This window comes from Panthera pardus, unplaced genomic scaffold, assembly GCF_024362965.1.
Source record: "Panthera pardus isolate Hobbes unplaced genomic scaffold, ASM2436296v1 HiC_scaffold_20, whole genome shotgun sequence".
Lineage (NCBI taxonomy): Eukaryota > Metazoa > Chordata > Mammalia > Carnivora > Felidae > Panthera > Panthera pardus.
The window spans coordinates 16826714-16841179 of NW_026526766.1; the positions used below are offsets into that span (position 1 = coordinate 16826714).

General features: G+C 41.9%; 1 protein-coding gene across 1 annotated transcript; it reads right to left on the bottom strand.

Annotated features, from left to right (window-relative positions):
• Nucleotides 1–949: 949 nt before the first annotated feature.
• Nucleotides 950–7974, bottom strand: CUNH9orf40 (chromosome unknown C9orf40 homolog). The gene is made up of 2 exons (XM_019463586.2): nt 7327–7974; nt 950–2212 (listed from the first exon to the last, which is right to left on the bottom strand). Exons 1-2 carry the CDS (start codon nt 7747–7749, stop codon nt 2054–2056), a joined length of 582 nt encoding a protein of 193 aa, XP_019319131.2. The 5' UTR covers nt 7750–7974; the 3' UTR covers nt 950–2053.
• Nucleotides 7975–14466: the final 6492 nt, after the last annotated feature.

Here is a 14466-nt window from a genome sequence, read left to right on the forward strand (position 1 = left end):
GAAATTTCTCATTAAAGTAAATGACCACCTCCTGTAGTTCATTAGCTGGACTTGTCTCAGTTTTTATGTTTCCAGCGTTTTACCATTTGATCTCTGCAACACATCTTTTGTATGGACTTCCTCGGTAGAATGCCTAGCTTTGTAAGATATGTTTCTAGAAAACTGCTGGCATTAACCTTCCTGTCAACAGGTAAGATCACTAATTCGCTTGTGCAATTTCTATGGACTATCTATTATGTGACACACACTGTTCTGGGCACCAGGAAGAGTAGTGAACGAAAATGGACACCTTCCTTACGCTCAGGCCAAACAGAAGGGGAAGAAAGTTTACCATTTTCCTTTTTTCCACAGTAATTTAACTGCTTCCCGCACTAGCTTGCCATGCTTACTATCTCATTTCCAATTCTTACCATGAAACTTCTGGTGGCAATTTAAAGTAGAATGAAGCATAACTACAAAAAGCACATTTATTCTAGTTACTGTTTTGTACCTACAATAAGGTTATTATGAGAATTAAACAAGATGTGGGTGAAGCACTTAGTCCATTGCTTGACAATACACATAGCCTCTTTTGAGGTAGATACTATTTATTGTTTCTCATTTTACAGTTAAGGAACCTAGGGCTTGGCGATGAAAAATAACTCGCTTAACGTTACATAGGTAGAAAGTGGCAACACAAGCCTTTGAACCAGGTCTGACTCCAAAGGCTTAACTTTTAACCACAATACATGTCTTTTGTTCTAGGATATTCTTATTAATGTCAACTCATACTTAAATCCTACAGTATCCACAAAACGTTCTCTCTCTCTCATTGGCATTTATCATCCTTTCTCAATTTGGGATCTACTGTCATTAACAACAAAAAAATATACAAGGACGGGTTACTCTATTACAAAGCCAACATTCCGGATGTAGTACAAAAGTTAATTAACAATCATTGATACTCAACTCAAACACAAACTGCTTACTTTATTTTTTTAACAATGAAATAGTAATAACAACACAATAACTTACTTGTAACAAATCCATCAGTAGAGTGAAATAAAAACAAAGCTAATTAAGAGGCGCTGTTTCACGTCAAATGTTATCTCCTTTAAACAGGAAAAACTACCATCAGTTTAGTGGTTCTCAAAGCTGTCGGCACATTAGGATTGGGGAAAAGGAGGAGGACTGGTGCCTAAAAAAATAGCTATACCCAAGGCCCGTCTCAGACAGTTAAATGGGCATCTCTTGAGTGCTACTCAGGCAAAGATTTCTGAAGTGTTGCCAGTGTTGAGAACTGTAAGTCTGAAGCAATAAGCAATAAAAACCGTGCCCTCAAAGCAACTCAAAGCCAAGAAATTAAGAAATACCACTAATTTCTTTCCTCTTAACCTGGGAAAAGGGGGAGGGAAGAACCTCTTCACTTCTCATTGTTCTCGATCCATTTTTGATTCCCCAGAGTAGAGTTAAACAAATATCAAATACTGGAAGCTATGCAAACACGCTCCCCAAATTGAAATTCTCACTACGTTACGCTTTACAAAGTTCTTTTAAAACTATACCACCTTTAAGAGTCCCCCGCACTTTAAGTTTGCATAGATGTTTAAGTCAGTTATTTGTTCAACTAAGAAGAGTCGATACGATGTACTAGAAAGCATTTTATTAATAACAGTTAAAAAACAATATTCATTTCATGTACCACAAATTAACTTTTTGGTACAGACAAGAGGAACATTTGAGCGTTTCCCACCTGTTTCTAAAACTGTCAGAATTCTTTTTTAGAAGACCAATATTTTCAAATTTAGAATCTAAACATAAATTTTTCTTTGAGAGTACATATATAAAATACTTCCCCTCTAACTGCACTAGATCCTTGACAAATCCCTCTTGGGAGTTTCAGTAGTGACCACAGGCATTTATTTTTAAAACAACTCTTCCTCATTTTTCAGGTTTGGGAATGGTATCGCATCAAGTATGGAAAATAACTTTTCTCCTTAAGAATATGCAAATTCACTTAAGAGAGGTCGCCTCAAAGGCCGCGGCCGAAAGACCTATTTTTCAGGTGCTTGTGTCAGGACTCCATGTCGACCTCAACCACTTCGTTCTTGCCCTGAAGCCTTGCTTCCCGCAGGCTGCCTTCGCCGATGTCTTCGAGGTCTGCCAGATCAATAGGCGGCAGGGGATTCCTCCAGTACTGGAAGGTGTTATACTGCCAGAATTCTTCATTGAGCTTTAGGGGAAAAAGAAAGAGATGAAAGGACAGCATCGGTGTATGAAAAAGTTACTTTTTCCCCCCCAGGAAACAAATTTTGTTTTAAAAGCAAACTCACATGAAGATTTTGGGTCTTTTACTTCGCATCTTCAACAAATGTACATTTTTAATTCTGCCTAATCAAAGTACTCCATGGGCTCAGTCAACTCTGTGCATTTTCATACTCATGGATTTGTGAAAATATTTTGTTAGTAGTTTATCTTTAAAAGAATGTCTTCCAAGAGCATCTTCTTGATAACTGTCTTCCATTTTTCAACCAAAGAAAATGTTGGAAAATGTCATAATTTTTTTTTCTTTCTCTTTTTTTTTAAATCATTTAAAAACATTTTTTTTCATAAATTTATTTTTATCTTTCAGTGAGGAACACAACTTGTTTTAAAAATACAAATATATGTCCATCAACTGATGAATGGATAAAGAAATTGTGGTTTATATACACAATGGAATACTACGTGGCAACGAGAAAAAATGAAATATGGCCTTTTGTAGCAACGTGGATGGAACTGGAGAGTGTGATGCTAAGTGAAATAAGCCATACAGAGAAAGACAGATACCATATGGTTTCACTCTTACGTGGATCCTGAGAAACTTAACAGAAACCCATGCGGGAGGGGAAGGGGAAAAAAAAAAAGCGAGGTTAGAGTGGGAGAGAGCCAAAGCTTAAGAGACTTAAAAACTGAGAACAAACTGAGGGTTGATGGGGGGTGGGAGGGAGGGTAGGGTGGGGGATGGGTATTGAGGAGGGCACCTTTTGGGATGAGCACTGGGTGTTGTATGGAAACCAATTTGACAGGAAATTTCATATATTAAAAAAAAAAAATTTTTGGATATTTATGCTAATGTTACCACATTAATACATGTGTACCTGGAGACTTGAGAGGACCTATGTTGTATTCAAATGTGATTTAAAAACTGAGAACAAACTGAGGGTTGATGGGGGGTGGGAGGGAGGGGAGGGTGGATGATGGCTATTGAGGAGGGCACCTTTTGGGATGAGCACTGGGTGTTGTATGGAAACCAATTTGACAATAAATTTCATATATTAAAAAAATAAAATAAAATAAAATAAAAAAATGAAAAAAAGAAAATAAAAAAAATAAATAAAAAATAAAAATACAAATATACCTTAAAACTTATTTTTTCGTCTTTCCCCTGAGGCTTGGTATTTTAAGCGATTGACTTTACATAGGCTAAAATATTTTGAAAAGTTGCCAAGAAGTTTTAGAGTATAAACATGCTAAATAACAAGAAAATCTTAAACTGATTATTTTATCAAAGATACAAGATTTGGTGCAAGGCAGGACTTTTTAATTTTAATGTTATTTTATAAAGAGAGAGAGAGTGGGGGAGAGAGGCAAAGAGATAGAGACAGAGCATCTTAAGGAGGCTCCACACTCAGTCCAAAGCCTGATGCGGGGCTCGATCCCAAAACCCTGGCATGCTGACCTGAGGCAAAATCAAGAGTCAGATGTTCAATGGACTGAGCCACCCAGACACCCCGAAGGCATGACTTTTAAATCAATAAATCAACGCTGATAAATCCAAGTTGAGTGCTGGCTCCTTTAAAATTCAACAGATTGAATGGCTATAAAATTGTTTCAAGTAACTGTGAAGTGAAGCTGACATTCCAATGAAGTTCAAGATTGACACAAAATGTGAAAAGCATCCCCAAAATACTTTGTGCAAGGAAGCGGCACTGGAATTATATACAGGCTTCCATGGTGAACATTTTGAAGGTTAACACTGTGCCCAGATGAATATTTATAGATCTATTCTACCAGGTTGTGTTTTTACTTTAGGCTCATGCTTGTTGTAACAGCACTATCCAACAGAAGTATGAGAGCCACATAAGTAATTTTAAAAAGTAAAAAAAGAAGGTAAAATTCTCTTAACAATATTTTATTTGACCTTATATATCCAAAATATTATTTCAATGTGTAGTCAGTATTTTTAAAAATGAATGCGATATTTCACGTTCTTTTTGTCACACTAAGTTTTCACAATCTGGTGAGTATTTTATACTTACAGCACTATTCAGACTAGCCACATTTCAATGCTTGATAGCCACATGTGGCTAGTTACTTTACTGGACCACACGGGCCTAAAAGGAAATCGTAGACACTAAAACTTAGAGAATTAAGAGTGTCTTTGGAATTTCTTTACAGTGGGATTAAAAAAAAAAAAATTGCAGTAATTCAAAGGATGCCCCCCCCAATTCATTTTGATACATAAACAGGGTTAAAAAACAAGGGTTGTATCTTTGCCTTTTTGAAAAAATCTACCGTCCAAATTACCTACTTATAAACGTGGGCCCAAAAAAGATCTTTTAAGGACATCAGTGTAACCTACTAGCAGACAGCACAAACTTTGCCACCAGACAGACCTGGGTTTGCAAGATAACTCTACCATCCACCAACCCTGACTTTGATCGAAGTCTGTTTCCGCATCGGTGAGATGCAGGACTCATTTTCAAATTAAGGGCTAGTACTGTAATAGCTCAACATGGCTACATATTATATCCCAAGAAACCTATGAATCATTCATTATTGTCTTCCTAAGAATAGGAAGAAAACATTTCTGCTTACTTTCCATTAAAAGTAGCTACCAGTGAGGATCAGCAGACAGAGCAAATGAATCTGCACGAAGTGACACTATCATGAGAAAACACAAATATTTAATGAAGTAATATCTGGTTTTTACTTCTCTGGTTAAAAAAACGAAACTCAACAAAAACCACCTAGGAAAAAAGCCAACACAACAAAAAAACATGAGACAACTCAAAAAATACTGAGGTTCTAGGACAGAAAAAAAGGTGTCTTTATTCTGCCTAAATTAAATCTTCAATGTAGAAAGGACATATTTGAGAAAACTTTTCCTAAACAAGATCCCAAGGGTGAAGGTAAGGACTTACGCTCTACTCTGAGTGCTAGGAACCAGGGAGACATTTACTGCATGAATTGAAAAGCCTTTTTAACTTCTCCATGTTTCTGTTATACCGTGTATCTTGGTAATTAGCTGTAAATCCCTTAAAAGACAAAAAACAAAAAACAAAAAACCAACAAAAAACCTGCATCTTTAGAAGCAGGAAGGAAAGAGAGGAACTGGAGAAAACATGTCCCTCTCTTAAATTTGCAGAAGACAAGAAGCTCATGGAACAGAACTAACAAAAGGAAGAAACATGAGGCTTTAGCCAAAAGAAAAGGGAACAGGGATTGTCTTGGTGAAGAAGGTACCCCATGGCCAAGCTTAGTCCTTGCCATGGGCCTGTAGTGACTGGGAAGCAAAGAGCTGTCAGATGTAGTCATCGCTGTAGAAGATACAGCTGTGTCTAAGAGATTCTAAGGTGAGTCAGCCTACTCAAAAATTTTCCTCTACCTATAATTTCCCTATTTCCTTCTTATCAATCTGTGGCATACTTCAGTGAGTATACTCTGGTAGGGAAGACAACCCTACATATGGGTGGGGTACCAAAATGGTCCGAAGAGTAAAAGTTTTCAAACTACACACTACTTACCCTCAGATCAAATAGATCTGGATAATTATCATCCTGGGTTTGTTTTCTTAGATTTTGCCATTGGCAACACACACAATACAACTGGAAACTCTAATTATTCTGTTTTCAAAACATAAGTGCTATCATTCAGTTTTAAGTAAGCGGATTTTGAATATCCAAAAGCAATCTAAAGAAAAAAGTCTAAAAAAAACCTCCTAAACCTCATGTTTTCTAAATTCCAAGAAAACTGGGGATGGGAATATTTACAATTTAGAATTTCAACCAGAAATGTCCATTATTATCTGAAGGATGATTTCTCACAACCAGAGAAAAAGTTCTTTCCCAACTATAACTATAAAATTGTCATTATTGTATTAGGTTTTTCCACCAAGAAGGCATGCCAAAGGAACCTCAATTCACCTTTTTTTTCCCCCCCAGCAAAGGCATTTGGTTAATTCTGCAAGAGATACTGAACACCATGGAAAAAGGTGAGGTGAATACTATGATGTAGTGCTTGAAAAGAGTTTGGTGAATTCTAAGCCCTACACTTGGTACTTCTATTCCCAAAGCTCCCGGTAAGTCAATCCAGAACTGCCAAAATGCAGCCCGAATTCCTAAGTATAAACCAAAGCAGTCTCATAAATATGTAATGCAGGCCACAAGCACAATTTAAATTTTTCAAGTGGCTGTATTAAAAAAGTGAAACAGGTAAATTTTAATACATTTTATCCAATCCAGTATCTTCAAGTCCTTTCAATGTGCAATCAATATAAAAATCTTTGAGATCTTCGAAACCTAGAGTGTTTTTTTACACTTACAGCACACATCAATTTGGATTAGTCACATTTCAAGGGTTCTGCTGTCTCACACGGTGAACTTCGAGACAAATCAAACCTCAGGCTCAGAGATGGGGCAGGCTCGTTTCCCAAAGAATAGGAACTGTTATATATGATCCTCATATACGTTTTACTTTAGGGCCCAAATTAATTTTCAACAGTGATCCTTTTTTTTAAAAATCCGATTTAACACTGAGTTTTTAAATGCCTGTTCCCAAGGCAGGGAGGCCCTTCCTCTCTACCACAAGCGCTTTACCATGCCTACAGGCCATCCAACTGATGACTACCACATTGGTCACCCTCCTTAGAAATAAATCTACCACGAATTCTAGAAGAAATCATCATTAAGCCAAGGAAGGCGCGCTACCCTTTCGCCATCTGTCGTTGAGCTGACCTATCGCGGTCCACGGTCAAGGTCTTCATCAGGCTCTAGTCCGTCGTGACCCACGCTCCTGCTTCCCTCTTCCACACCACAGGCACTAAAGGTGCAAGCCCACACGACTCTCCCAAAACGCTGCCAAGGGGCCAAGGGCTCTGAGGCCCTTGGTGGGTAGTCTGGGAGTCCACGTCCTTCCTGCCCTAGGGTTCCCGGCTTTTCGCCTTTTGGGGCTTCTTGATGAACACGAGTCAAGAGGGGACCAATCTGTTTCTTCCCGGGGCGTGCCATGGCTGCGTAAAGGGTGAGCCCCTCTCTCCTCATCCCTCCCGCCCTCTGGAGCGCTCAGCCGGTCCCCAGCCCCTACCTGGCGCGGTGCGGCCCCCCAGTCTCCCCGTGGGGGCTCCGTGCGCCCCGCCCCGTCGTCGCCACCGCCCCTCGGGGGCCGGGCGCCCCGGGGCTCCTCCCCCGGCCCGCGGGGCCGCACGGGAGGCTGCAGCAAGTGCGGCTCGCCCGTCTCCAGGCCTTGGCCCTCACGCTCCACGCCGCCCGGAACGCTGGTGTCCCCGCCGTCGCGGCGCTTGCTGGGCGAAGCTGAAGCCTCAGTCATAGCCCCCGCGTCGATTTTGCGCTTTCGGGGCGGCTCCGGGACGCCGACGGGCTGCCCGGGATGCGAGGCCCCCGGCGGCGGGATCCAGAGCGGCGGCGGCTCCTCGGGGAAGTCGCAGAGCAGGAGCCGCTTCCAAGGCACGTGGAACGTCAGCGGCTCGGCCGCACGCCGCTTGGCCATGGGCCCCGGAGCCTCGGGCGGAGCCCGCCCGGCGCGGGAGGCCGAGCGCGGAGAGCTCCGGGGGCGGAGAGCGAGGGCGGAGCGCGCGACGGGGGGCGAGGACCTGCTCGGGGCGAGCCGGCGGCGGGCAGGTGGGGCGTGCGGAGGGGGCGGGGCGGGGCGGCCGGGCCCAGCGCAGCCCGCGAGCTGCCCTCGCGGCCGCCGCGGTGCTGCCGGACGTTGGGGAGCAACCGCGAAGCGGCGGAGATTCGAACCTGCGCACAAATGTGCGCGCGCGTACTCGCGCCTGCCAGGCGGAGCCGCTGGTTGGTGGAGGCTCGCGGGGCGCGCTCCCGAACGCCCCCGCGGCCGGAAGTGCGCGCCCCGGGGGGAGGCGGGAAGGCGGCCGCGGCTTTATTAAAGGCCCAGCGGCGGTGTCCGCGGAGGGCGTGACCTTGGTTCCTCTTAGGTGGGGCGTGGTTCTGCAAATCCCGAACTCGGTAAAGCGGGGTAGGTTCAAGACCTTTAAGACGTATTTGTTGGTGTTCCCTTCCTGGAGTCATGGCTTCGGGGACTCCTCCAGGAGGTTAAAATCACCTCCAGGAGGTACAGACTTTTAGCAAACTTGTGTTAGGAGGCTGGCGCCACGTTAAGTGATTTTTGGAGGCGGACGCCGCTTGACAGCGGTCGGGCGGAGGGAAGTGGCCCAAGCCAACGCGCAAAAACAAAGCAGAACAAAACCCAACGAAGTGTGTATTTTTCAGTGGCTGTCCTGGAAAGTGAAGTAAGGCACCGCATTCTTCGAAGCTGTTCTGATTAAAAATTCATTGATGAAGTTGTTGAGGAGATGTGCCGCTCACCTAAAATAGCTCACCCTAGAGCCCAAGCCTGGAGCACAGCTCTTTGCTTTTCCAACCGAAGCCTAAAATTATTTGGCTCTTAAAATGATGTGGGTAGCGCACAGTTCCCTTGTTACTCCGCGCGATGATCGCAAGTGAGATTCCAAGACCTTCCTCGCAGCAGAAGTTGTAACCAAGCAAAGTGAGGGAGCTGAGAGCAGCGCCTTTACTATGGCTTGTATTTTAGTGGTTGAGAAAGAGTAGAACAATGTGAGGAAGAAAACCGTGCATAAGTGTTTTGAGGGGAGAAGCTACATGATCTTTTAGAGAAAGTGCAAGGAAGATAATTGTACTCTGACTGGTAAGTGACGAGGGATCATAAGGAGACCTGAGGGCCAAACACAAGCTAGCATAGGTCACACACATCTCCCCCCTCCCCCAGCCAGGTGGGATACCAATGACGTTCCTCAGGCACTCCTGGCTGCCCAAGTACAAAGGAAAGGACAGAAAACAAACGTTTAAGCTGAGAGCGTCTCCAGAAGTTTACAAATATCTTAGTAAATTGCAAGAAAAAGGTAATCTTAGCAATAGCCTAATCTCCAGAAACTGCAGACTCGGTTTCCCAGAGCCCCAACATCACCCTCCCCTCCATGGTGATGTGGAGAAACAAAGGTGAGAAGGAAATGGCAAATAAAATGGAATTTCCTTATAACCTGTAGCCCATTGACAAATACTTGAGGCAGGCAGAGTTTTCTCCAGGAACTCTTAACGTGTTAATGTTAATGATTTGCTAGAGGCGAAAACAACCTTAGCTTGACAATAGTTAGGCCTCCAGTAATCTGTGAGTGTTTAGCATATGGAAATCTCTCGAAGAAACTTCTGTCTTGACTTTACCTCCCCAGCCCCATAGTATATAACTTTTCACAACCGCAGTGCAGCTCTTTCTGCCCGTGGGTCCTGTCCCCATGCTTTAATAAAATCATCTTTTTGCACCAAAGACATCTCCCAAGAATTTTTTCTTGGCTATCAGCTCCCAACCTCACCATTCCCCTAAAGCCCCATCAGACAGTACTTAACCTATATATCATTTACCCCATGTCCCTAAGCCTCAAGGTTGTGACAAGATAAGCAACGACTCGCTTTTTTTTTTTTAATGTGTATTTATTTTTGGCAGAGAGAGAAGGGGACAGCGGATCGGAAGCAGAATCCCTGCTGACAGCAGAGAACCTGATGCAGGGCTCAAACCCACAGACTGAGATCATGACCTGAGCTGAAGTCGGATGCTTAACCTACTGAGCCACCTAGGTGCCCTGGCAACTGCTTAGTTAATATATACAGAAATGTTAACAAGTTGGGGTGTTAAACAATAGCTTTTCAGCGTGATCTTTCCATTCCTTCTTTGAAATTGATAACCTATCTGTCTCAAAGATCAGATCACACCTATCTGATACGAAAGAGCTTAATTTTATTGAAAAGGTTTTGAGGGTGTCCTGCCCACAAAAGTGCAGTTTAGCTAATACAGGTTCTTTCCTTCGTGGTTCTCACCACAGGCTCTGTGTTTTTCTAAATTGTGGAATAGATCATCTATACAAAAGGTGGTGTAAAACACATTCAGTTAAAAGAATGATAATAAGCTGTCCAGCACCCAGTTTCATGGTATAGAATATTGCTTGGACCAGAACATGTCAAGGTCCCTACATGCCTGTCCCGCTGACACCTTTCTCCCTTTCCTCCCTCTATGCCAGGTAATTGCTGTTTTGAATTTTGAATTGACCATGTCTTTGCTTTACTTTGTAATTTTCCCATCTGTGTTTGTGTTCTTAAATAACATTTTTAATTTTTGCTGGCTTTTTAACACTTAAGTGAGCCCTAATTGACATAAAATAAAATACATATATTTCAAATGTTTGCTGAGTTTTTGGGTGAAACCATAGCCACAGTTAAGATAACGCACATGTCCATCACCCCCAAAAGTTTCCATTGACCCCTTCGTAATTCCTCCCTCCTCCCCGGGGAATGTAACCACTACTTTACTTTCTGTCATTGTAGATTAATTTGCATTTTCTAGAGTTTTACATAAATGGAATCATACGGTATGTGCTGTTTTTGTTTGGCTTCCTTCAGCACAATTATTCTGAGATTCATTCATGTTATCAGATGTTCATTCCTTTTTCTTTTTTTTTTTTTTTTTTTTTTTTACCCAGTACTTTTCCATTACGTGGCTATAGCACAGTTTGTGTCTCCATTCACCTGGTGATGAACATGGGGCTGCTACCAGTTTGGGGCTATGCAGATAAAGCTGCTGAGAACATGTGTGTATTAGGCTTCGTATGCACGTAGGCATTCTCTTCTCTTGAAAAGAGTATATGAGAGTTCCAGTTCCTACCCATGCCCTCCAACAATTAGTATGGTCAGACTTTAATTTTAGTCTTTCTAAATAGGTATCTCGTGTACGTATCTCGTTGTAGTTTTAATTTACATTTCCCTAATGACTAATGATGTTGAGCGTCTTTTAAGTGGTTATTTGCTATCTGTATCTCTTCTTTGTAAAATATTCAGATCTTTTGCCCACTTAAAACATGGAGTTGTTTGCTTTCCTGTTTTCCTTATTTTGTATGTTTATGCATGTAATTGTATTTCATTCATTTATATTGAGTATGGTATTCCATCAGATGAATCCACTCTCCCCTCCCCCGACCCCAGACAGAGCGCATGCTCAAGTTGGGGAGGGGCCGAGGGAGGGAGAGAGAGAATTTTCAGCGGGGTCTACATCCAGTGTGGAGCCCAATGTGGGGGGCTCTATCTCACAAACTGAGATCATGACCTGAGCCAAAATCAAGAGTCGGGCACTGAACCAGACTGATGAGCCACCCAGGCACCAAGGATGAATCCACTCTATTGATAAACATTTTGAGTTTTTTTATTTTTTGCAGTTAGAAATAGTGTGCTGTGAACATACTTGTTCATGATTTTTTTTAAATTGAAGTATAATTGACATACCATATCCTGTTTTCAGGTGTATATCCTAGCGATTTGATAGTTTTATATATTGTGAAATGATCCCCGTGGTAAGTCTGGTTACTGTCACCATACAAAGTAATTACAAAATTATTGGCTGTATTCCCTGTGCTGTACCCTATATTCCCTGATTTCTTTTTTTGACCTATGGATTATTTGTGTTAACTTTCCAAGTCTCAGAGGTTTTCCAAGATATCTTTTTCTTATTGGTTTCTAGTTTTAATTCCTTTCTCATTTAATACATTATCTGTGTGTTTTTAATACGTTTAAATTTGTTGAGATATATTTTAGGACACAACATATAAATTATCATGGTGCATGTACATGTGCTCTTGAAAAAGAACATATATCGTGCAGGCATTGGGCATAGTGCTCTATAAATGTCATTTAGGTTAAGGTGTTTGATAGTGTTTCTCAGATATTATATGTCTGAACAGATTTGGGGTTTTTTTGTTTGTTTTGGGGGTGCCTTTTGATCTCAATGTCCTATTAATTGCTAAGAAATAGGTATTAAAATACCCAACTATCACAGTAGATTTTTATGTTTCTCCCTTTAATTCTATCAGTTTTTGTCTATATATTTTGAAGCCCTGTTGTTAGGCACACACATAGTATGATTGTTTTGTCTCTGATGCATTAACCCTTTGTTCTTAATGAAATATCCCTGTCTCTGGTAATGCTCTTCATGTTGAAGTCATCTTACTATGATTTTATAGCCATTGCAGCCCTCTTATGCGTACTATTTGCATAGTACATCTTTTCTTTCCATCCATTTACTTTCAGTTTATCTGCATCTTATCTCTTGGAGACAACATATTTAGTTAGATCTTGCTTTTCTGACATTCTGACAGTTTCTGTATTTTAATTGGAATGTTTAATGCTTTAACACTTGATATAAATTATTGCTATGACTGGATTTAGGTCTGGTCCCTTTCTTTTTTGACTGTGTACCTCCTTTCCAGACCTCTTTTGGATTAATTCAATATTGTTTTGAATTTGATTTTAATTTAATCTATCAACATTTCAGCTCTACCTCTTTGTATGAATTTTCTAAGATGATTTTTTTTAAGTTTATTTATTTCAAGAGACAGCATGCTCAAGACGAATGGGGGAGGGGCAGAGAGCGTGAGAGAATCCCAAGCAGGCTCCGCACGTCAGCGCAGAGCCCAACACGGGGGGGCTCAATGTCACGATGAACCATGCGATCATGACCTGAGCCAAAATCAAGAGTCAGACACTTGGGGTGCCTGGGTGGCTCAGTCGGTTAAGTGTCCGACTTTGGCTCAGGTCATGGTCTCACAGTTTGTGAGTTCGAGCCCCGTGTCGGCCTCTGTGCTGATGGCTCGGAGCCTGGAACCTGCTTCAGATTCTGTGTCTCCCTCTCTCTCTCCCTCTCTCTCCCAACTGCTCACGCTCAGTCTCCCAATAATAAATAAACATTAAAAAAAAAGCTAAAAAAAAGTCAGACACTTAACCGACAAAGCCACCCAGCACCCCTCTTTATATGAATTTTCCATGGTTGCTCTAAGGATTGCAGTATACATCTTTAACTTTTCACAATTTACTTAAAGCCAACACTGTACCACTTCATGTAAAGCAGAAATCTCGCAACCCTTCACTCCCTTCCTCACCCTGTCCAGGTGCACTTTCATATTGACCCAATAGGATCTTCTTTCTCTCCTGTTATATGAACAGCTCTCTGATTTCTTTCCCCAGCACTTCTTCTGGATAATGACTCAGAACTCATCACTAGTAACAGCAAAGCAACGAAGAAGGAAACTTTTCTTAGTGTGTTCTTGCTAAAGTAGGGATGCACACTCACAAACTTACTCAGCTTATCTTAAAATTGGCCTGTTTCAGACTGATTAAAGCCTTACAGTGGTTTAGGGTGGGGAAGTGGTTTAAAATTTTTTAGCAGCTATGTATTTGCCAGACCTCCTAACAACATATCTCATTTAAAACTCTGTGGCAAATATTATTGCCAATTTAACAGATAAACCTCACCCCAGAGCATTAGACCCTTGGCCACTTCCCAATGACTCCAGCCCTGACCACCCTATTTGAAAGTGGAGCTGGCTCAGCACTGCCCGAGACTCTTGAGGTTCCCTTTGCCTGAGTTTTATTTTCCCATAGCACATATCGCCTTTCAATCTATTACATAATTCACTTATTTACTATTCTTATTGTGTCCCTCTCTAGAAAGTAAGCTCCTTGAGGGTAGGATTCTTTGGGGTTTTTTTTCACTTCTGATATACTCAAGTGCTTGGCACAGTGCCTGGCATGTATCAGGTGCTCAGTACTTCTTTGTTGAACAAATGACTATGCTTCGTTTTCACTTGGATGTTTCACAGGCATCTCCTAGTCCATCCTCGTGTGCCCTGTATCCCATCGTTCATCCAACCGGGAACTCGTATCAGAAGTATAACTGTACCCCTTCGCAAACTTATGCTCACTCATTAACTTATTCTTTGAAAACTAGCATCTGCTATAGCAGGGAAAATTCTAGAGTTACAACAGTAAACAAACCATCCCTGTCTTGTGACTCCCCCACCGACACTTGCATTGAGGGAGATAGGCGATAAACAAGTGCATATGTCAAGTGCTGAGGAAAAGCAGCAGATTAAGAAGGATGGGGGAGGTTATATTAGGTTGTCAAGGAGGGTGTCTCGGGTAAGACTTCTGAGCAGGGACCTGAGGAAAATCGGGGTGAGCTGAGTATGTATGGCGACTGAGTGTAGGCAGAGGTAGTAACAAATGCAAGTGTGCTAAAGCAAGAGCATGCCTGGCGTGAGCTTGGGACAGCAAAAAAAAAAAAAAAAAGCCAGCGTGGCCTTTTCTCCCTTAGTGTTTCATTCGAGTTTCCATTGCTAGGATTTCAAGC

Excerpts from the sequence above, each read along its gene's own strand:
- CUNH9orf40 (XM_019463586.2), bottom strand. The coding sequence starts at position 7,749 with ATGGCCAAGCGGCGTGCGGCCGAGCCGCTGACGTTCCACGTGCCTTGG. Across the intron at positions 2,213-7,326 it reads GGGGGGCCGCACCGCGCCAG|CTCAATGAAGAATTCTGGCA; the intron begins GTAGGGGCTGGG and ends TTTCCCCTAAAG.